Raw genomic sequence first — 20,619 nt, forward strand, 5'->3', positions numbered from 1 at the left:
GCAGCGGGTATGAGGGTACCCTCATTTCCTTCAAGTTCTTGATTGTTTTTAATTTTGCGGATTTTTTGTCCCGCAATGTGTGGGTACCCTCTTTATCCGCGAGTATTTTGTCCTTCATATTAGAAAAAAATTTGAAAATATCTTTTCTATTTCATCGATTATCCATAAAACCTGCGACCAAGAAATAATAATAAAACAACATTCAAACAAGTTCAACAATAAAAAATTATTAATAATTTTTTACTAGGGCTTAGGGAGTTATTTTCATATTTCCTAAAAATTAATTAATAATTATAAAAATTATTTATTTAATTAAAAATTACATGCGGGTACCCGCGGATACCCTGAGGGTACCCGATACCCGCAGTTTTTGGGAAAACAATACCCGCACCCGACCCTCTTCCTTGATTTTGTGGGTATCGGTGGATTATCACCCCTAGTTACTGTATGAATTGCGAAAAATATTTTTTTGCTATCTATCAGATTCGAACTCGGGACCATGGATTCATCCAGCAAGGTGATGAATCAACTGTAAATCTTGATTATTTAAATGCTGAAAATGGTTCTTATTTTATATTATAAGAGGTGTTTTTATTTTCACAAATACTCCTGTGCAACCGGTTGCACCGTGCAACTGATTTTCAGAATGACACTACTTCATTCGGAAAATGACACTTGAACATTTCCAAATGACACTACTTAAACATGCAAATGATACCTGAAGATCTTCAAGTGTCATTTGTATGTTGAAGTAATGTCATTCAGAAACCAGTTGCACGGGAGAGTGCCTCTTTTATTTTAGCCCACCCTAATCAACCGCTTTTTTTTTATAAAATCTGCCTCCAGCAAGACAAGATAGGGGGATGCCAAAAAGCCGTATAGTGCAGGAGCGCTCACATTTTTTGGCTTACTCTTTCACTTGAATTTCAAAAGATGGGGGCTTTTCATTAAGGGAAGGGGGAAGCGACACCTTTTATACTAACTATTTTGTGTACGAATTGACTCTGGTGATGGATCAGGGTTAGAACTTCAAAGGGCTTTTGACGGTTTGATGATGGCGGTGGTGATTGAGCCGGTGCTGAAGTTGCCTGAGTTTGATAAGCCGGTTGAAACTTTTGCTTCTGGCAGAGACCTGAAATATAAAAATATTTCTCCTCATACTAGTTAATTTAATAATTACAAGGATTTTATGTCGTTTGCTTGTGTTTGACTATTTTTAACTAATTATATATATATATATATATATATATGTATATATATATAATATAAAAATATTTTTCGTGCAGTAGGACTAGTTAAAATGATAATTACAAGGATTTTATGCCGTTTGCTTGTGCTGATTATTTTGACTAATTAGAACGCCTAATTTGATTTTATGAATGATTATTGTTAAATTCAAATTTTAATTATCCTCTGAGAATTCGCTGAACATTTCGTCATAGATCCTATTAATGCAAAAAACACTATTTGTGATGATAATGATTATAGATGGTTTAGTTAGATTCTCATCCAAGAGTAAAGATGAAATTGTATTCAAAATTCAAATCTTGAAGGACAAAAATGGGAGAAATTCCGACTGTTCAATTCATCAAAGAAAGCAAAATATTTTAAAAATTTAAAGACACGTGATAACATGAATGGAATGATTCTATGGATTAAGGAGAAAGCTGATGTCCTAATATCAAGATAAAGAAAGTGTTTAGGACAAAAAGACAAAGGGAGTTATCCACCTGCACTTCTTCTTCTTCTTGTCCCTCTCTCACACACACGCACATTATGCTATATAAATATAGCTAGCAATGATGCTCTAATGCTCATCATTACCTTCATCTAAGAACCTCCTCCCTCTTAAACAACAAAACACACATCACACACTTACACACACACACAAATGGCTATGAAGATATGTTTTCTGCTCTCTGTGTACTTTGTCTGTGCTGTTTCAGCCATTGCACCACCTACTCCTCCTTTGGAAGGTATAACTACCATTTCTGCTTGTTTAGTTTTTTTTTTGTCGGTAGTTAACATTAACATTCTGATTCAAGAGAGAGCGATAGATTTGGGCCTATACATTTCTTTTCTAGTTAATAACTTAATACTGACTAATGCACTATAACATCATTTCCACCAGGGCTCCTACCCAATGGGAATTTTGAAGAACAACCATATGCCCAAAACATAAACGAAACAGTGCTCCGAGGTAAGAACGCACTGCCCAAATGGGAAATCAACGGAACGGTGGAGTACATCTCCGGCGGCCCTCAGCCCGGAGGGATGTACTACGCTGTGGCGCACGGCGTCCATGCCATTCGCCTCGGCAGTGGGGCATCCATATCCCAGACGGTCCGCGTGAGGAACGGGTCGCTCTATGCACTCACATTCGGTGCGTCAAGAACCTGCGCACAAGATGAGGTGCTGAGGGTGTCGGTGCCGGGCCAAACGGGAGACCTCCCATTGCAGACGCTCTACAGCAGCAACGGCGGCGACACCTATGCTTGGGGATTTAGGGCCTACTCCAATTCTGTCAATCTCAGTTTCTACAACCCTGGCATGCAAGAAGATCCTGCCTGCGGCCCTCTTTTGGATGCCGTTGCCATCAAGGAGCTTTTCCCTCCAAGGCCCACTTTAGGTAATTCATCCCACCACATGAAATAGTGTTTTCTTGTTCCGGGATCAAGAATAGACGCCGCATGTTACCATTTACTTAAAACGAAAGAATTTACCTGGCTTAATTTATTCCATATCTATAACTTTTGTTGCAGTGAACCTGGTTAAAAACACTGGTTTTGAGGAAGGTCCTCATATCTTGATCAACTCTTCTCACGGCGTCCTCCTCCCGCCAAAACAGGAGGACTGGACCTCCCCCCTTCCCGGCTGGATCATTGTGTCGCTAAAAGCTGTAAAATTCATAGATTCAGAGCATTTCAATGTCCCATATGGAAGAGCTGCAGTAGAACTAGTTGCAGGAAGAGAGAGTGCCATTGCCCAAATCATCAGAACAATCCCCAACAAAACCTACACTCTCTCGTTCGTCATTGGAGATGGCAGGAATGGCTGCCATGGATCCATGATGGTTGAAGCATTTGCTGCTCAAGAGGCAATGAAAGCTGCTTTCAAATCTCAAGGGAAGGGGAATTTCTCGACTTACAGTTTCCAGTTCACAGCAGAAAAGAATAGGACGAGGCTAACTTTCTTCAGCTCCTTCTACCATACCAAAATCAACGATGCTGGAACTCTCTGCGGCCCTGTTCTCGATCAAGTCCGGGTTTTCCCTACTGCCAACATTTGATCAACCTGCATATTCAAGCTACTCCAGACACACAGCTTAGTATAAATTCAATAGAGTTCTAGCAATAGCAATTCAGCTCCCGACAAGACATATCATTGCAAACTTTAATTTGATAAAGTACTAGATTTTCAATGTTCTCTGCATGAATTTATTTACTATTTCTTGAATCACAAGTTAAAATGAGATGTAGTCCCTAGAATAATAACTACTAGCCTGATCGAATAGATCCAATTATGCTATGCAATGAATAGCAAGTCAAACTCCCAACAGGATCAAATTCCTTGGCAACCTATGCCTACGAGGATTTCCTTCTAAACAAAACAAAAACCAAGGGAAAACAAATCACATATGAATTTAAAAACCATCTACATAATCTTAGGTGAAGAACCACATGGGAAAAGAATATAAATACAAATCAACCTGGCTGATTGTCATATGTTAGAAACAAAATAGAACATAGAAGTTGAATTCAGTCACCATTAAGATTCTATTCTACATCTTGGCCAAAGCTTGCAGGGACTGATATATTTTCCTCCTTTATTTCATTTTTTCTTTCAGTTTATACATTATCTATTGCTCCATTGGAACTTAGCAAAATACATCACTTGTCAGTTCTTGAAACTTAGGTCTTCAAATAAATACTCCGCCTTTAAGTCTGTGAAAAACATATGATACCAAATCCAATGTCCTGTATCTGTCTTCCAAAACTTCCAGGGGGAAAATAACAGATGGTGCGATCGGAATGCGCACAGAAAATTGAAACTTCTATTTGTGAAAATCCGAGCATCTTCATTTGCCTTCGTCCAAAATACCAACTAGGCATTTCTCCAATAAAAACTCTGCATTAACCCAAGCATGATATTTATCTGAATAAAAGCATCAGGATAACAAACATCACCAGCTCCGTGCATATTAATTTATGTACTAGTGCTAAAGTAATAGTAAATTCAGCATATTTGACAAGAGGATACTGAATAAAGACGTGCAATCTTTTCCAACGGCCTTCATCAGGATATCCAAACCTAGCAGCAGAAATGCATGGGAAAGTTAGTGCAAAATGAAATGGATAGAATCACATCAATTTTTCTATTAGCAACAAAGATTCTTCAATATAGATTTTGAGAGTAAAGAATGTAGTCAGCAAATGTAAAGCAAAAAAATTAAGTCCCAAAACCATCATCTAAGGCAGATCTATATGAAATCAAACCACTCAAACTCAAATTAGAGGCTTTAGGCTCACACAAGAAAGTAGGTGGATGGCGTCCAGTTTCCTAATAATGCACAAGAGCACTATAGCTCCATCGATTAAAGCACGGGCATAAAATCTCACAAGGTAATGAATTGAGGAAGATATGTGCTGTCCAGTTGCATTTGATTATCTTGTCTGATACTAGTCCAAGTGAGACAAAAAAGGATATGATTACCTCAGGTAGAAAACAGAGATCTCCAAATAGGGAAACATCAACCATGAGCCCACATACTTACAATTGATCAAGGATAGATTAATTGATAAGAGTTGCAAAAATATTCACAACGACTCAAAGGACACAATTATGTCTGAGATACTTCTACTTAAACTGAATGCATAAAAAGGATGAGAGGGAGGAGATTCGGAAGCAACACATATGTATTTATAGACACTAGCGCAAAAATATGTGAATGAGACTGATAGAGCAAACTGCAAATCTATAACAGTTTCTCGATTGCTTTTTATTTTCTTCACTATCTCTCACCACAAAAATAATGCTGATGTGTCTACTATAGTATAATTAAATAGGTGACGAGAACAAGATACCAGAAGTTCTATATAGAACTATATGAAGTCTCCAGCCAATAATAACACTTACGATGGTAATTAGCATGCCTTATTTAGAGCAAGAGGCAATACCAATTATGAGGTCAATGGGAACCAATTAATGATGAACTTCTACAAAATAGATCCAGATTTAAACATCAGAATTAAGTTAAAATTACAATGCAATAGCCTAAGAGTTTACGATTACTCTGTTTTACTTATAACTAAGGTTCATCATCTCTTACCTTTTTCATCCTACGAATTGAAATAGACAACACACTTCTAGAAATATTAGAGAAATTCAAAGAAGCAATGACAGCAACCATGAACAACAAGGTAATACAAAGTAGATAAACCCCAAATCCGGCAAAACTAAGTCAAGAATTTAATCCCTACCTCCAGGATGGAACTTCAAATACGGTGCAATATTGTAGACACGACCTTTTAGAACAGTCCACATGGAGCCTTCAGACTGATGTTGTTTAACTTCATTTAGTGATATGAGTCTCTTATTTGACTGTCCCTTCAATCCTGAGACAAAGACAAAATTAACACAGAAGAACTCATTGCTGAACTAAATGAAGTAGAAATGATACAAACACAATGTGCTTGGGAGTTAAATATGTCATGCCAAGATGCTATTAATAAGCAAACTGCACTAATGCAAACAAACATATTCCCAATGACACATTATTTGCCAATATATTTAACATATGAAAGGAAGATTTTGACTATGCTCGGCCCACAAGTGGCAGACACAAGACACAACAGCTGTATGGCTCAAGGTAAAATGCTTTATGGCAGTTTCTTTGACATCCTGATCAAAAGAGTAGAGGAAATAAACTCACATGTGAAACATGTCTAATTAGAATTATCATATATCAAGTAGGAATCAGGTGACCAGAAAAAGTAACCCATCCTAAACTAAGAAGATATCGGGACCATCATTGTCTTGCAGATCAGAAATGATCCCACACTAGTTCAATAAGTTACTATCTCTCTCAAAATATGGTTGAGTGAGGATGATTCTGGCTACCAGTGATTAACAAGTGAATGGTGATGGAGTAATCAACAAACAGAATTCTATAACATTATCACTTGGACAAGGAATAATCATCACATAACTATTCCAGCCTATAATGCCTAGTATATTGGCAATATTGCGTTGGAAATTTTTGATACCTGAATTCCTACAAGGTAATACACACCTTAAGAGAAGTACCAGGAAACAAAGGCACAAGCCGAATGTCAATACAGAAGCCCGAGATTGCATTGGAAAATATCAAGAAACCTTTAACATCTTAACCACCACCAACAATCCAGCACAGCATCACCCTTCTGTTAGGGGTGGGTTTTGGCATGCTTTGACAATATAGGGGTTGATTAATGGATATGTTACATCATACATTCATTCGCTAGTGATTATTGACCTACTTAGATGAGACTTCACCAGAGTAAAAGCAGTCACTAAAACATAGTCAACATTTGCAAAGAAAATTCTTTAAGACACAGAAAACTCGATCAAATTTCCACACAAGGGTAACCAACCTGCCAAGTCGGGGTGTGTTCTGGTAAGCTTAAGCCAGTCCATCTGACTATATCCCTTCTCAAAAGGAACCTTAGTACGGGTTGCAGGCTGCTTTGGAGGAGCCTTCAGTGCCACTGAAGCCTTAGCTGAACTTCCAGAACCCTCTTGTATTGGTTGTTTGGGCCGTTGGTCTACTGCTCCACGAGTTGACGCATCAATCACATTAAAAGAGAGAGAGCCAACAGTTTCCTGCTTCTGCGAGGAAGCATTCACTTTCCATATGGTACCACCACTATTCTGCTTACTACTCCTATCAGCTGTATTCCCATTGCTATCATCTATATGAATCTGACTAACAGCATCAATAGCTTTGTCAGTTGCAGCACCATCCAGAGGTGGTCCAGCCTAATAACATCGAATCTTCAAATTCTCAGAAACAAGAATCACAGGTATGACCAATACACACACACACACGCGCGACATATGTGCGATCATGAAACTCGATTTAGGGAAAAGCTCCATTAATAAGAGCAGGCCCAAATTTTGGAACTAAACTATCAAAATTGTTCAGAAACGAATTAAGTGCTTACAGGACAAAAGGTGAAATCATCGTCATCAGCCATTCTCCCAAAATATGATCTTAAGCGGACGAAAATGTTAATATTTGCCTCTGCACAATGATTCCATCACAATAAATTAGGTAGCCATTGAACATAAGCAATAAAAAATCCATAGCAACAAACTGCAAATCCCTCACATGATCAAGAAATTCCGTTCCATTTATGATTTATCTACAACATAGGCATTCAACTATATCAAGTTAAGAAACTTGAAATCCTTATTCACCCACTATTACTCTTTTTATCTCAAATACATATATTTCCGTTAATTTTCGTGTTAATTATTTTTCGTCAATATTAATGAATATTTATCCAGCAAATAAGAGTAGATTGAAAGAATGCAAAAAAAAAAAAAAAAAAAACCAAAAACTTATGCCTTCAAAAAAAAAAAAAAACCAAAAACTTACATTCAGAAAATCACAGAGGGTGTGTAGGCGCAGAGAGAGAGAGAGAGCGTAGTCTTATTGGAGACGATCTTGCAGTAGGTGGAATTTCCGGTCTTCGATGGGGAAAATTCTCTTTTGTTGGTCGTCATTCGATGATTTATTTATTGAGATTTTGTTGCTCCAGTTATAAGAATATTCAAATTATATTTTTATTTTTCTTTAAAATATACTAATATTTCATTTGTCCTTATATTTATGCATATGTTTCTTTTTTTTTTTGGTACGATTCTCAAATTTATGTATATTCTAATTTTTAGATATTATTTTATATACAATTTTCATAATTTTATCATTTTAAATTACATTATTTTATTCATAATCTATTTAACAATAGAGGTGGTCTCCTGTACACTCGGGTGTACCGTACATTCGGATTGTACCCGACCCAAATCCTGACCCAATTGGACTATCCTAACCCATTTTTTCTTGAAACAACACTAACACTAACACTAAGACGAAATAACACTAACACTAACACGATCTTGAAATGACACTATTTTGTTTTACAAATGACGAAAATGACAATAACACTAACACTACATGTAAATGACACTAACACTATATCGAAATAACACAACACTTGACATTCGGGTAGGATAGTCCAGCTGGATCGGATCCGTGTCAGGATTCGGGTCAGGTACAACCCGGGTGTACCGTACACCCGGTGTACGCAAGTATTTATGTAAACAATATCGTTAGAACATCTCCAATTGGGGCTCTATAAAAGGCTCTAATTGGTGATCCCACATTCGAGTCTCATCTCCAATGCATTGACTCTATGAAGCGCTTTTTTTTTTTAAATAAACACCCGAGGGATGAGGGGTTAGGTAGGCAGACTCCCAACTTGTGAATAAACTTCAACCAATAACCCATACACGACGCTACCCAAAAGTGACAACGCCCAACTGAGACCAAAGGGAAAAGCAGAAACCAGACAAATCAGAACCAAACATAGATGTAGCCCAAAAGTGACTACATTCCGAAGACAACAGAAACAAAATCAAGAAGGAACAAATCACACGGAAACTAACTATCAACATGATATCTGAATCTAAAGTTAGGATAACCAAGTTTATCCATCCTAACCAGCGTAAGGAAATAACGAGGAACGACACAGAATTGAACATAGTCAACGCCTGAACCTGATGCCCTCCCCTAGCGGAAGACCCTCGAGCAGAGCAGCTAACTCAGCCTCAAAACTGGAGGTGGCTGCACAAGAAGTGTAGAAAGCAAGAAGGAGAGAGCCAGTATGATCACGAGCCACTCTTCCACCCGCACCGCGATGCGCCTGTGAGTCGTAAGATCCATCAGTGTTCAACTTCACCCAAGTAGACTCCGAGGGTCCCATCGCACCATGGTGGAGCGAAGCGTCCTCCTCACAGGGGGAGCTAGTGGCATGAAATCGACCGGAGGAGCGCATCCCTGGCAATTAGAATCGGTTAGTGTGCCGCCGCCACAAGGAGACGAAGATGGTGGGTTTATTTATTAAATTGAGATTTATTAAAAAAAGAAAAGGAAAAAGCATCCCTTGAAAGCACAAAGACGCAGACTAACGGCACAAAACTTGAAAAGAGAAGGAAAAACAAAGAACTTAAAACTGAAACTCAGGAAAATCCTCCAAATCACGTGAAAAGCACGAAAAAGAATAGCCTTGTGTTTACAGCTATTCCTTTTCATCCAAAGAAACCACATAATCAAACAAAGAACCAGAAAAATAAATGCCTCTTGGCCTCCCAAGGGAAGGCGCGCCGCCAGTGACTAATCTATGTGCAATATCAGTGCTCGTGTGAAGAGGTGTATGAACAGAAGGAAACCAAGAGTCGAAATGAGCCCAGACAATCAAAGCAGCCTCACTCCATAGGAACACATGCAAACAAGACTCAGTCTGAGGAGACAAACAACATTGACACATGGAGGCAAGAGAAATGCCCCACGACTAGAGACGGGAATCAACATGAAGATGACCAAACAACAGACACCACACGATAACAGAAATGGTGGGAGTAAGACAATCACTCCAAATATCAGCAAATAAAGTCTGCTTGGGTAGCTGTCTCCGGACAAGATCCCAAGCAGAGGAAGTCGAGAACTCACCGTAGCTGGTCAAATCCCAACACATCACATCCTCCGTACCCATAACAATCGGCGTTTGACTCATAGCATCAATAAAATCAACGTGAATACCATGCACGTCAAACAAGTATCATCTGGAGCAAAGTCATGCCAAAAATCACAAACATGAGGAAAAGTGTGACCATTTCCAAAATGACTATATGAGCTCAAGGGGCGGTCCCCGAACCATATGTCATCCCAGAAACTGATCCTACCGTTCTCAATGGACCACATAATATGACAATGAGCATACTCAAAACTGTGCATCATACAACGCCAAATAAGACTCACATGCACAATATAATGCGAGCGCTAAGGAAAGCGGCCATTACAATACTTGGCCCACATATATCTCGCCCAAAGAGACTCCCTAGCCTGAAAGTGCCACCACAACTTAAAGCTGAAGGCACGCACTAACTCAGAAAAACGGCGAATGCCGAAACTGTTGGATTTGTATATTGAAAGCAAGAACTTTTATGCTTGTATACAATGATTCCTAAGTTCACTATCTTATCTCCGATCTGAATTATCCATAATTGTATATGTATGTCCAATTATCTCTATATAAGTAGATTATATGGTGTGTTGTAGATCACAGAAGACCATATAATTGGAATATTCTTATGAGATATAAAATTGATCACAGTCGAGACGACTCTGGACGAGTTGTTGTTTTAGACTACAATATAGATGGAAGTAGTTTGTCTATACTGGTACGTGTAAACGTATTGATAGGATTACAATGAGATGTATTCTTCTATCTGATCTAGGTGAACAATATATCAAGATCTCGATGACTTAACGGGACCTAAATCCTACTAAGATTTCAGGTGTATATATAAATTTGTGTAACACTTTGATTTACTATGGGTGAGAGTTACGTATTAACTTGAGTACTCTGTGTCTTGGGTGATGACAATTTATATATAACATTTGGTAATCTGTATTAGGAGACCGTATTCGGTATATGATGATAACATCCCCTTAAGGAGCTCAAAAGGTTTATTGCACTAAACCATGCAGGTTGATTAAGTTCAGATGCAATAATATGGTTGAGTGGTACTACTTAAGGATTAATAAGAAATTAATTAATATAAGCTATCAGAAGCTTTAATTAATTCATGGATGTTGGATATCTTAAATACGGGGGTTCTATAAGTCTAAATACAAGCCCCGACTCATCATCGACAATAAAGGGGTAAATCAATATTGATTCTCTAGTAGAATGAATTAATATTTATGAATTAATTATGATCTGGGCTGATCATAACAATTAATTCATTTGAGGCCCATCTATATTCCTTGTACTTGATCCCTGGGCTGACCCAAAGATTCCTGAGCCCAGTAGGAGAAAAATAGTCCAACTCATAAGTCTGGCCCATATCCTTTATTTATAATTATAAATTCACAGCAGCTCTCAGAACATAATAGACCAGACGTCGTAATTTCATATTACGAAATTAGGTTTTTTGTTAGAGTTGAGAGGCACCTGTTGAGTGGGTGTTTTCTCCAGGGAATCCTCGAAGATCATCGCCCATCCGACGTTGGGGATTGAGCGGGATACAGTCCAAAAGATCAAAGCTAGAGTCAGATTTTCGTAAAAAATCAACTTCTGGCATTCTCCGAAGAACGACCTTAACTTCCTCTACATAAATCTGATTGAGGCGAAACAGGCGGCCACAGAAAGCTCTTTTGAAGAGGAAGAAGTCGTATTTCTTGGAAAAATACTATTGGAGATTTTTTTAGGGGTCAAAAAGTTTGTTAAAGTATTCTATCCTGTTGAGCAATTAATTGATGAATTCTTAGGAATTCTTCAGGTATTTCTGAACTCCTCTGTGCAGTAATTAAATTAATAGGAGCATGCTAGGTTTAATCGATGTATGGTGAATTTAGATAATCCAAGAGACATCCTCGGGCATATCGAGTATTATTTAAGTTTAATATTCCTACAATTGGTAATTTTTTTTATCTACTGTTGTTCTTCGTGGCTTGTTGATTCGTGAGGTACGTCGTTTTTGACGTTGTAATCGTTTTTCACCACGAGAAAATCAGTGGTTAGATTAGAATTTCAAATTGTATTTGTTTTTTGGTTATTATCTGTAATTGTGAAGAACGAGACGAAGAACAAGGCAACACAAAGAACAATGCCCGTTCAGTTTTTTCGTTGGTCGCCCGACACCAAGACCACCGTCCGGCGAAGCACTGCCACGTCCGGGTGAAGGACAACTGCGTCCAGTGTGACAGAGCAAGCCTCGGATTTGTTTCCAAGCATGTTAAGGCGATGCGCTGTCGGGCTATGGCTGCGGTCTCTCTTGGCGTCGGTGGTTGGGGGCCTTCCGGCGTTCCTTACCGGCTCAACTGCCAGAGGTCTATGTGGTGTGCAGACGTGCATCGTGTTGTGTCATTTTCACTCGGTGGAAGTTTTAGCGGCGTGCGGACGGTGGGTATGGCGACAGAGGCAGCGCCGCACTAAGAGGGGAAAAGCAGAGCATTGCACTGCGAATTCCGGGACCGGCGCACGGTTTGGTGCGACCGTATTTTTTGTGCGGCGGCGCTGCGATGCTGTTGTTGAGCAGAGGCTCGCCGAAGTAGGTGGCCTGGCTGAAAGGGTGTACAGGGCGGGAGGTGGACGGCGAGCTCAGGCTGCGGCGGCGCCGCTAAGGGCGACGCAAACCCTAGGCGGTGGAAGAGCTGCAGAAACCCTAGCCGCAAAGCCTAATTTTGACCGAGTCAGCGCGGGTCAACGGATCTGGGTCTGGGCATCTGAGCCGGATCTGGGCTGTTGGATGCGGGCCTGGGCGCTGGCAGCCTGTCTGGGCCGAGTTGTTGGGCCTGTGCGCCCCCTTCGAGCTCAAAAAGCTGTGTTTGGGTGGTTTGGGCTCTTTTTGGCGAGATTTGGGGCCCAATTTTGAGTTTTAGACTTTTTAACCTAGTTTTATTTATGGGTAATTATATTCATAGCCCCCAATTTACTCACTATAGCCTCTTATTTTTTAAAAATAATAAATTTACTATATTACCCTTATAACCCCCAAATTAAAGATTACATGAAAAATTCATTGACTCTGCATTTTTTCATACTTCGGAGTTCAGACATGTAACAATTTTGTTTCTTCTAATATGTTCAGCCAAGTCAAGTGATTTTAACAAAGATTCAAATTTTTGCTACAATTTTACACCAATGGTAAGAAATGAGAGAGAAAATGTGAGAAATTAAATGAGCAACTATGTCGACGAACAAAGAATTAGAGAAACTCGGAGAACAACAACCAGAGATAATTAGGGCTGGTAATCGATCCGGTTCGGTTATAACCGAACCGGTTTACCGGTTAACCGGAACCGATTAACGGCCTAAATGATAACCGAAAACCGAACCGGTTTACAATTCGGTTAACCGATTAACCGGTCCGGTGATAACCGAAAACCGAACCGGTTTACAATTCGGTTAACCGATTAACCGGTCCGGTTAATCGGTTAACCAAATTAACCGGTTAATTCGGTTGTTTTCAATTTTCGCTCAAAAAACCAAAGGCTGCCGAAGACCATGGAGTGATACTACTCTTTCACTTGTCTGAACAAATGCAAAATCACAAACTCAAAGGCCCAGACTAACCACAATCTATGATTCATGAACAAGCACTCATTTCATAATTGATTTCATAACTGAAATGGTCACAAATGAAGACAAAAATTTATCACCTAACTCAGGAGCAAACACCCAAAAAAAATTGACAGCAGGTGACCAACGAGATGCTAAAGATAAAAAAAATGCTTCCATCCAAACTTACATCGGAACTGATTTAGTCGACAACTGCTATAGGTAATTAAATAATGGCAGATCCCATTCTACCTACCTAAGTCCGAGAATCCACTGCGTCTGAGAGTGAGGGCGGGGTCAGGCGCGGCGTAGAGCGGCGCAGATACTATATATATCAATAATACGAGTGTTCTGTACCGGTGACCATTCGAAAAGAATTTCAAGATTAAGCGTGCTTAACTTAGAGCACAACTAAGATGGGTGACCGATTGGGAAGTTCGTCTAAATTATGCAATACTGTATAAATACGAAAATAAATTGTGAATATACAATAAAATAAATAAATACCAACTCCGGCGTGTGCGCCACCGCCGTCCGGTGGAAATTACCGACGGCGGTGGCGCCACCGCTAATTAGTGACGGCCTTTGCCGACAGTAATTTTCCGGCAACTCTCCGCCGTTCAACGGACGGATTTATATCAGGGTTCGAACCCCATAAACCTCAAACGTTCAATAAAATTATTTGTACGAACGTTTAACGTTCAACGAGAATTACTGACATGCATGTTCAATGTTCTCTCTTCCTTGAATATTTGATGTTCTCCATTGAACCAACCCTATATAGGGTTGGGTTCTACAAGAAAATGAGCTTATACAAGAAAGGGAGAAACATTGAACATGTCAGTAATGTGGTTGAACATACCAATAATTTTATTGAACGTTTGGGGTTTTTACTTTTTAGGGTTCGAAACCTCAATACGTTCAACACAATTACCGATACGTTCATAAAAAATCTGGATGCGAAATTTAAACTTAATTATTGACCGTTCGATAGATCATGATCAATGGCTGAAATTATTTCTCATTTCTTTGCAAATATTTATTTTTCTATTGAACTTCCTCCTATATAGTATATATTGTTTAAATAATATTAGGTGAGATGATGGAGTTGAATTAACTTTGACGGGTTCCATGAAAGAAGAAGCAGAAATATAAACAATAGAGAAGAAGACATGATATCGAAATCACTTATTCTTAGACATGGTCGAAGATATACACATGCGGTAATTTATTAGGAAGCAAGATCGTATAGCCGATGGGCTAAACTCTTTCACTGTGACTCGTGCATTTATTATAGATGGATATATAGAGAGTGTTCAACGGGGGCAGATGCAGGGGCCCATTCCGCACTTGGACGTCACAGTGCACAAATTCCGATTCATAGGAAACGGCAGTTTCATCATCTTCTCCCACACTGCGCTGCACCGGCAATTATCCGAGCTCAGCTGCCTCAGCTCCTCGCAGCACTCCTCCAGGTATTTCTCCTCCGCGGCCACGCGGCTCCTCAGGAACGCGCCGCCGTAGGGCTCGCTCATCGCCCACTTAATGCAGCTCTTCATAGCCACCTCCGACTCGCACTGCTCGGCCTTGAAGGCGGAGGCGCTGGCCACGGTCACCGCGGCGAAGAAGAGGAGAGTGAGAGCTGTCAGCTTGGCCATTTGGTAAGTGGTGATATATCTAACAAGATGCTTGCTGTGTGGATGATGGTAGTGAGGAAGTGGGAATGGATAGCGCCGTATTTATAGAGGATTTAAGCGATTTGACTGGCTGCCATTTTATGCATGTGTTAATTATGTGATCACATTTTATAAATGAGCTGCCATTTTATGCATGTGTTAATTATGTGATCACATTTTATAAATGGGCTGCCAGTTTATGCATGTGTTAATTATGTGATCACATTTTATAAATGGGTGTGCATTGACGTTGGTCGGTTTAATTTCTCTACGTTTTATTTATAATACATTATTCTATTCATAATTCCTTCCATGTGATGAATTGGTAAAACGAAGAAAGACAAAACCCCATCCATGTTGATGAAAGATATATATGACCTAGATTAGTATATATTGGAAATATTCTGATCAATTTTAATTAATTAGTAAATAATTAAATTATTAAATTAATTAATGGGAGATAAAAGAAAAATCCAACCTATTTATCTAAGATAATAGGCGGCTATTACTCCTATAAAAATGGGAATAGATTTCTTTTGTCAGACATTTGAAATCACATAAACACAAGAGAGAGAAAATACTTATTAAAGAATTCAATCGGAGATTTTCTAACTTTCGAAGATTGAATTGTGCACTGAAGAGCTGGTATTGTTTTTGCATAGGATCTGCAATATATGTAGATACCATAGTTGTAGATTCAACTGCAGTAATTTCTACAGGATTATTTGCTACGTAGTAGGTAATTTATTTTAACTATTTTAATTATTTATGTGTTTATAATCTCTACATACTAATTATTTATATCTCTAGATCATATTCTTCACATTATTTATGCTACCTATTATTAGATGATGTCAAATATTTTCAACAGTGATATTAGAGCTCGGGGCTCGATATATAATTGTCTTCGTGTTCTTATTACATTGAGCTAGAAAGATGTGATGAAGACAGAACTCCATTCATGTTGAATCAAACTATTACATTGAGCTAGAAAGATAAAACCCGCATTATTACGCATGGCATGAGCTAGCTCTAGCTTATTTATAGGCGAGAGTTTAAGGTAGTTTACTCGTATTAGGTTATAGGGTTTACAATGAAAGATATTATAGACTATATATAGATTAGAGTATATTTGATATATTTTAATAAGCTTTAATTAATTAGTAAATAGTTAGATTATTGAATTAATTAATTGAACACAAAAGAAAAATTCCGTCTATTAACCTAGGATTACAAATGTGTATTATAGGAATATATTTCTCTGTCCGATATACGTAATATTATAAAAACACAAGAGATAAAATACTTAGAGCAACACTATTGAATTCAATTGGAAATTTGAATTATGCACCAGGAATTATTCCTACATCGAATCTGCATTATACGTGGATAGCTTAGTAATTGATTCAATTGCAGAATTGCTACAAGAATTGCTATAGAATTGTTAGCTACACAACAAATCACTTGTAAATCTAGATCTTATCTTAGATTATATTTTTCGTTGCGTATCAATAGATGATGTCAAGAATTTCTAACAATGGTAGCAGAGCCCGGGGGCTGATTTATATAATTGTTTTTTGTTTTAATTAATTATGGGTAAATTAAATTTGATTTAGAAATCTAATTTTGGAAATTAACGATTTTGAATTGGAATAAAAATTTATTAAAGGCGATAGGTGGCTCGGGGCTAGCCGGTGTGCTGGTGAAAGCGATCCGTTGAGTGAGCCCCTTGAATTCCTATCTTTTGCATGGTCGAAAGAGTTTGGGAGTGAAAGAGAGTTTCTTGATATCTGCTGTAACCTTGGAGGTGTTATAAGAGCATCAACAGGGCTCGGAAAAAGGCTCGAGCCCCCTGCTCCGCGCCCTCCACCATTGCCGCACCGAGGGTGCGTGAGCCCGCCTCCCCTCTTCGCATCGGGCTCAAACTGGGAAAAGGATGGGCGTGTCTCCAGCACCGCCCAATCAGAAAATTCGCCGCAATTAAAATAAATAAATAAATAAATAAAAATTAGTTTTTTAATGTTGGAATTGTATCGTTGAAGGAGGCAGCCGTTGCTCAACGGATGCTTTCAATTTTTTTTTATTATTTCAATTTTCCTTTATATATATCCCTCATTCACTTCTTCATTCATATCTCTCATTCACTTCTCTCTAATCATTTTCTAAAAAAAATGTCATCATCCAACAATTCTTCAAATCATTCTTCCACCAATTCTTCATCTGACAAAGAAGTTCCAAACACACAACTTTCTCCTCTTCCCGATCCTATGCAAATCCCGAAGGATTTTTTATAAGTCTTGCTGCAAATTTCATGCAAGTGGCGAGTTCATATCAATTCGATCCTCCTCCACTACCGAAGAAGAAGCGTAAAGTTATTCTCCGTGATCGTGAAGGTGGTGGCGAGCGCCTTCGGGATTATTTTGCTCCCGATGCAGTTTATCGGCCACAATTATCTAAATTAATGTAATTTTTCATTACTTTTTATTTTTTTAAATTTAATGTAATGTTTGATTTTTAATTTAATGAATTTTAAGTTGTTAAATTTAATGTTAATTTTAATTAAAAACAACAATAAAATTAAATAGAATATGAAAATACAAATTAGAGAGCCAAGGGGTGGGCTCTCCTATTGTGGAGAGTGGGCTCTTAAATGGTAGGGACCATATTTAAGAGCCCACCTTAGCTCTCAATTGTGGATGCTCCAATGTGCAGATTAGAAATGTAGAAACTTGGCTGAAGTGGGGCTATCAATTGGAGATCATGGTTGATGGAAAGGAGTTTTAATGGTTATGATGTGTTCTTGGCCAATTAAAATCCTTATGGAATAAGAATTTGATCTGTAAAATTTCTTCAGAGTTTTACTAAATAAATATCTAGTAGTCTATGTTCGAATGCTCAACTTGAATACATATGTAATTCATAAAAATTTAAATAACTTAAAATTTACAAAAGATTTGTAAATCATTTTAGTTGGAATTAAAAATAAATTCGTTTTTATTTCTTCGGCGTAAATCATCTTAATCTAACTTCAAAATTTCTCTAAACTTAGTAAAAAAGGAACATGGTATTACACTTTTTTAAAAATATTTTTGTATTAATTTTAATATAACTTTGTAGATGAATAAGTAGTATATATATATAAAAAGTATAATTTCAAATATTATTTTTTATTTATATTTGTGTATTAGTATTATTTATTTATTATGATGCGTAATACTTTATAATTATAATAATCTATAATGATAATTTTCATTATCAAATATAATTTTCAATTATTTAATAACTAGAGTTATCATTACACTTTATACAAAGGTGAAAATTTACGTTTTCAAATTCAGGGCTTTATCGAGTAATTGGTGCAAATTATTTTATTATATTTTTAAAATATATTTTACATTTGTATATATTTTGACTATTTAATATTTATATTTATTTATTTAAATATTATCGTTTAATTTCGATACTCGTTGTACATCGCACTGGAGAACGTATTAATAACGGTCATTAATATAAGTCTTTTAATATTTTTAAAATCGATCGTTAATTCAGTTGTTAAAAATAACTTTTTTATTTTTATTTTTTGTATATTTTATTCTTATTTTAAAATCGGTAAGAATTTCTTAAATATTTTTTAAAAAATAATTCACGAGTATATTAATATATTTTCATTATTTTAAAATCGATTGTTAATTATGTCGTATCTCTTCCACCAACACCACAAGTCTTAGATATCTTTCTCAACATATTGATGGGAAGTTTAAATGAATTAATATTGTAATACCCCGTATTTCACTAGATAAGTTTAGAATAATTTTTGAACTTAGATTTAAGATGATTCACGCTGGATTAAAGAAAATGATTTATTTTAATTCCAACACAAATAATTTACAAAGCCTTTGTAAATTTGAGTCATTTTAAATTCTTACGCATTGCATACTTATTTAAATTGAGCTTTTGCACGAGCTATTTATTTAGTGAACGTTGAACAAATTTTTACAGATCCGATAATTCAATCATAAGAAAATTTAGTTGTCAAATCCTCACTCACACTCACGTCTCCATCAAAAGCCTTGCCCCTACCCTAAAGCCATGCTTCTACATAGCTTTTAGCCATACTTTGGCAGCCACCAACTCCCCTAATTTCAGCCCTCAAACATCTCTGCATAGTTGAAGGAAACCCATCCCTTGCACTTTCACTAGCAACTCAAATTTATTTGATCTCAAATATCCTTCAAATTACTCTCTCGTTCCAGCCTATCCATGGAGTTTCAAGTATACAACAAGAGACCACCGTTCAAAGAACTCTTCCTCAACACACCATTATCAGAAGGTTTCATTTTCTTCCCTTTAAACTACATGACTTGTTTTTACAATATTGAATGAGACACGTCCATTACTTTCACAAACACAAATCACAGCTAGCCAACAAAGAATCACAGCCATACATACCTTCACTGAAATTCATCTAAAACAACTTTTATACGAAAATACATATTTATTCATAATCTGTGCATATACTTATAAATGAAAGCATGATTCATTGTAAAGAAAAGAAAAGATCTTTATAAACGAAGAGTTTTGAAGCCTGTTGAAAAATGGAGTCTTGATCTTGATTTAGCTTGCCTTCAAGTCTGAGGTGTCGAGTCGGTTGGTAGTCTTGCTAATGAGTCGAGTCAGGGGAGAGTGGATTGACGGCGGCGGCCACGGCTGCCCCCTGGTCGCCGGAATTCGAAAGAGAGAACAGAGGTTAGGGCGGTGGCTGGTCTGGGCTAGGTATTTGTTGAGGGTCAGGACGGCGGCAGCCATGGGTCGCTGTCGCTGGGATTTTTGAGAGGGAAGCGACTGTTGCGGCTTTGCTGAAATCGCCGGAAACCAGGGGGAGGCAATGGAACTCTTCGCCGTTGAAGGAGAGAGGTTCCCGGAGTTTAGTGAGAGAGGAAGAGTTTAGAGGTCGGTGCGTTGTTTGAGTCAGGGAGGCGAGAGGCTTGAGGGGCTCCTCGCCGGAAATTTCAGGTGGCAGCCTTAGGCGGTGGTAGATTTGGGGATCTAGAGGTTTATGGGGAGAGAGAGAGACAGCGCCGCCGCTCACAGGTGGGCGGTGGTGACCGAGGTAAAGGAGAGAGGAAGATGATGTGGTGAGTCGGGCAGGAGATGACGGGCGGCGGCTGGTTCGCTGCTTCGCCGGAGAAGAGAGGGAGCTGGGCGGATCTGTGTGAGCCGAGAGAGAGTTGAGCGGGTTTCATTTTGAGAGTGAAGAGGGAGAGAACGAATTCAGTGAGGAAGAAAAGGGTTAACCTTGAAGTTTAATTTATTTATTTATTTTATTGTATGTCCACAATTTATTTTCGTATTTATACAGTATTGCATATCTTAGACGAACTTCCCACTCGGTCACCCATCTTACTTGTACTCTGAGCCAAGCACGCTTAACCTCATCTTACTTGTACTCTGAGCCAAGCACGCTTAACCTTGAAGTTCTTTTCGAGTGGTCACCAATACAGAACACTCGTATTATTGATATATCTAGTACTTATTAATTTATTTAAAGTCTACTT

General features: G+C 38.0%; 3 protein-coding genes and 1 long non-coding RNA gene across 9 annotated transcripts; 1 reads left to right on the forward strand and 3 right to left on the reverse strand.

Annotated features, from left to right (window-relative positions):
• Positions 1–1,572: 1,572 nt before the first annotated feature.
• LOC131006989 (uncharacterized) lies at positions 1,573–2,916 on the reverse strand. Its single transcript, XR_009095848.1, has 2 exons — positions 2,724–2,916; positions 1,573–2,623 (listed from the first exon to the last, which is right to left on the reverse strand). It is a non-coding gene; the product is annotated as an uncharacterized LOC131006989 (long non-coding RNA).
• Positions 1,835–3,469, forward strand: LOC131006986 (protein DUF642 L-GALACTONO-1,4-LACTONE-RESPONSIVE GENE 2-like). The gene is made up of 3 exons (XM_057934133.1): positions 1,835–1,976; positions 2,132–2,629; positions 2,763–3,469. The coding sequence occupies exons 1-3, from the start codon at positions 1,892–1,894 to the stop codon at positions 3,287–3,289; spliced, it is 1,110 nt and encodes a 369-aa protein (XP_057790116.1). The 5' UTR covers positions 1,835–1,891; the 3' UTR covers positions 3,290–3,469.
• Positions 3,470–3,638: 169 nt separating this feature from the next.
• LOC131006987 (cytochrome b5 domain-containing protein RLF-like) lies at positions 3,639–7,777 on the reverse strand. 6 transcript variants are annotated; one of them, XM_057934134.1, is made up of 6 exons: positions 7,640–7,777; positions 7,203–7,282; positions 6,633–7,017; positions 5,481–5,615; positions 4,261–4,311; positions 3,639–4,155 (listed from the first exon to the last, which is right to left on the reverse strand). In XM_057934134.1, the coding sequence occupies exons 2-6, from the start codon at positions 7,233–7,235 to the stop codon at positions 4,079–4,081; spliced, it is 681 nt and encodes a 226-aa protein (XP_057790117.1). In that variant the 5' UTR covers positions 7,236–7,282; positions 7,640–7,777; the 3' UTR covers positions 3,639–4,078. The 6 variants fall into 6 exon arrangements, with proteins under 6 accessions (XP_057790117.1, XP_057790119.1, XP_057790121.1 ...); XM_057934136.1 differs by having other exon boundaries at positions 6,633–6,960; positions 7,640–7,772; XM_057934138.1 differs by having other exon boundaries at positions 6,633–6,964; positions 7,640–7,769.
• A 6,927-nt stretch (positions 7,778–14,704) lies between these two features.
• Positions 14,705–15,046, reverse strand: LOC130997859 (conglutin delta 3-like). The gene has a single exon (XM_057923321.1). It carries the CDS (start codon positions 15,044–15,046, stop codon positions 14,705–14,707), a length of 342 nt encoding a protein of 113 aa, XP_057779304.1.
• Between the last annotated feature and the right edge of the window lie 5,573 nt (positions 15,047–20,619).

The sequence above is a fragment of the Salvia miltiorrhiza genome, chromosome 1 (genome assembly GCF_028751815.1).
Source record: "Salvia miltiorrhiza cultivar Shanhuang (shh) chromosome 1, IMPLAD_Smil_shh, whole genome shotgun sequence".
Taxonomy (NCBI): domain Eukaryota; kingdom Viridiplantae; phylum Streptophyta; class Magnoliopsida; order Lamiales; family Lamiaceae; genus Salvia; species Salvia miltiorrhiza.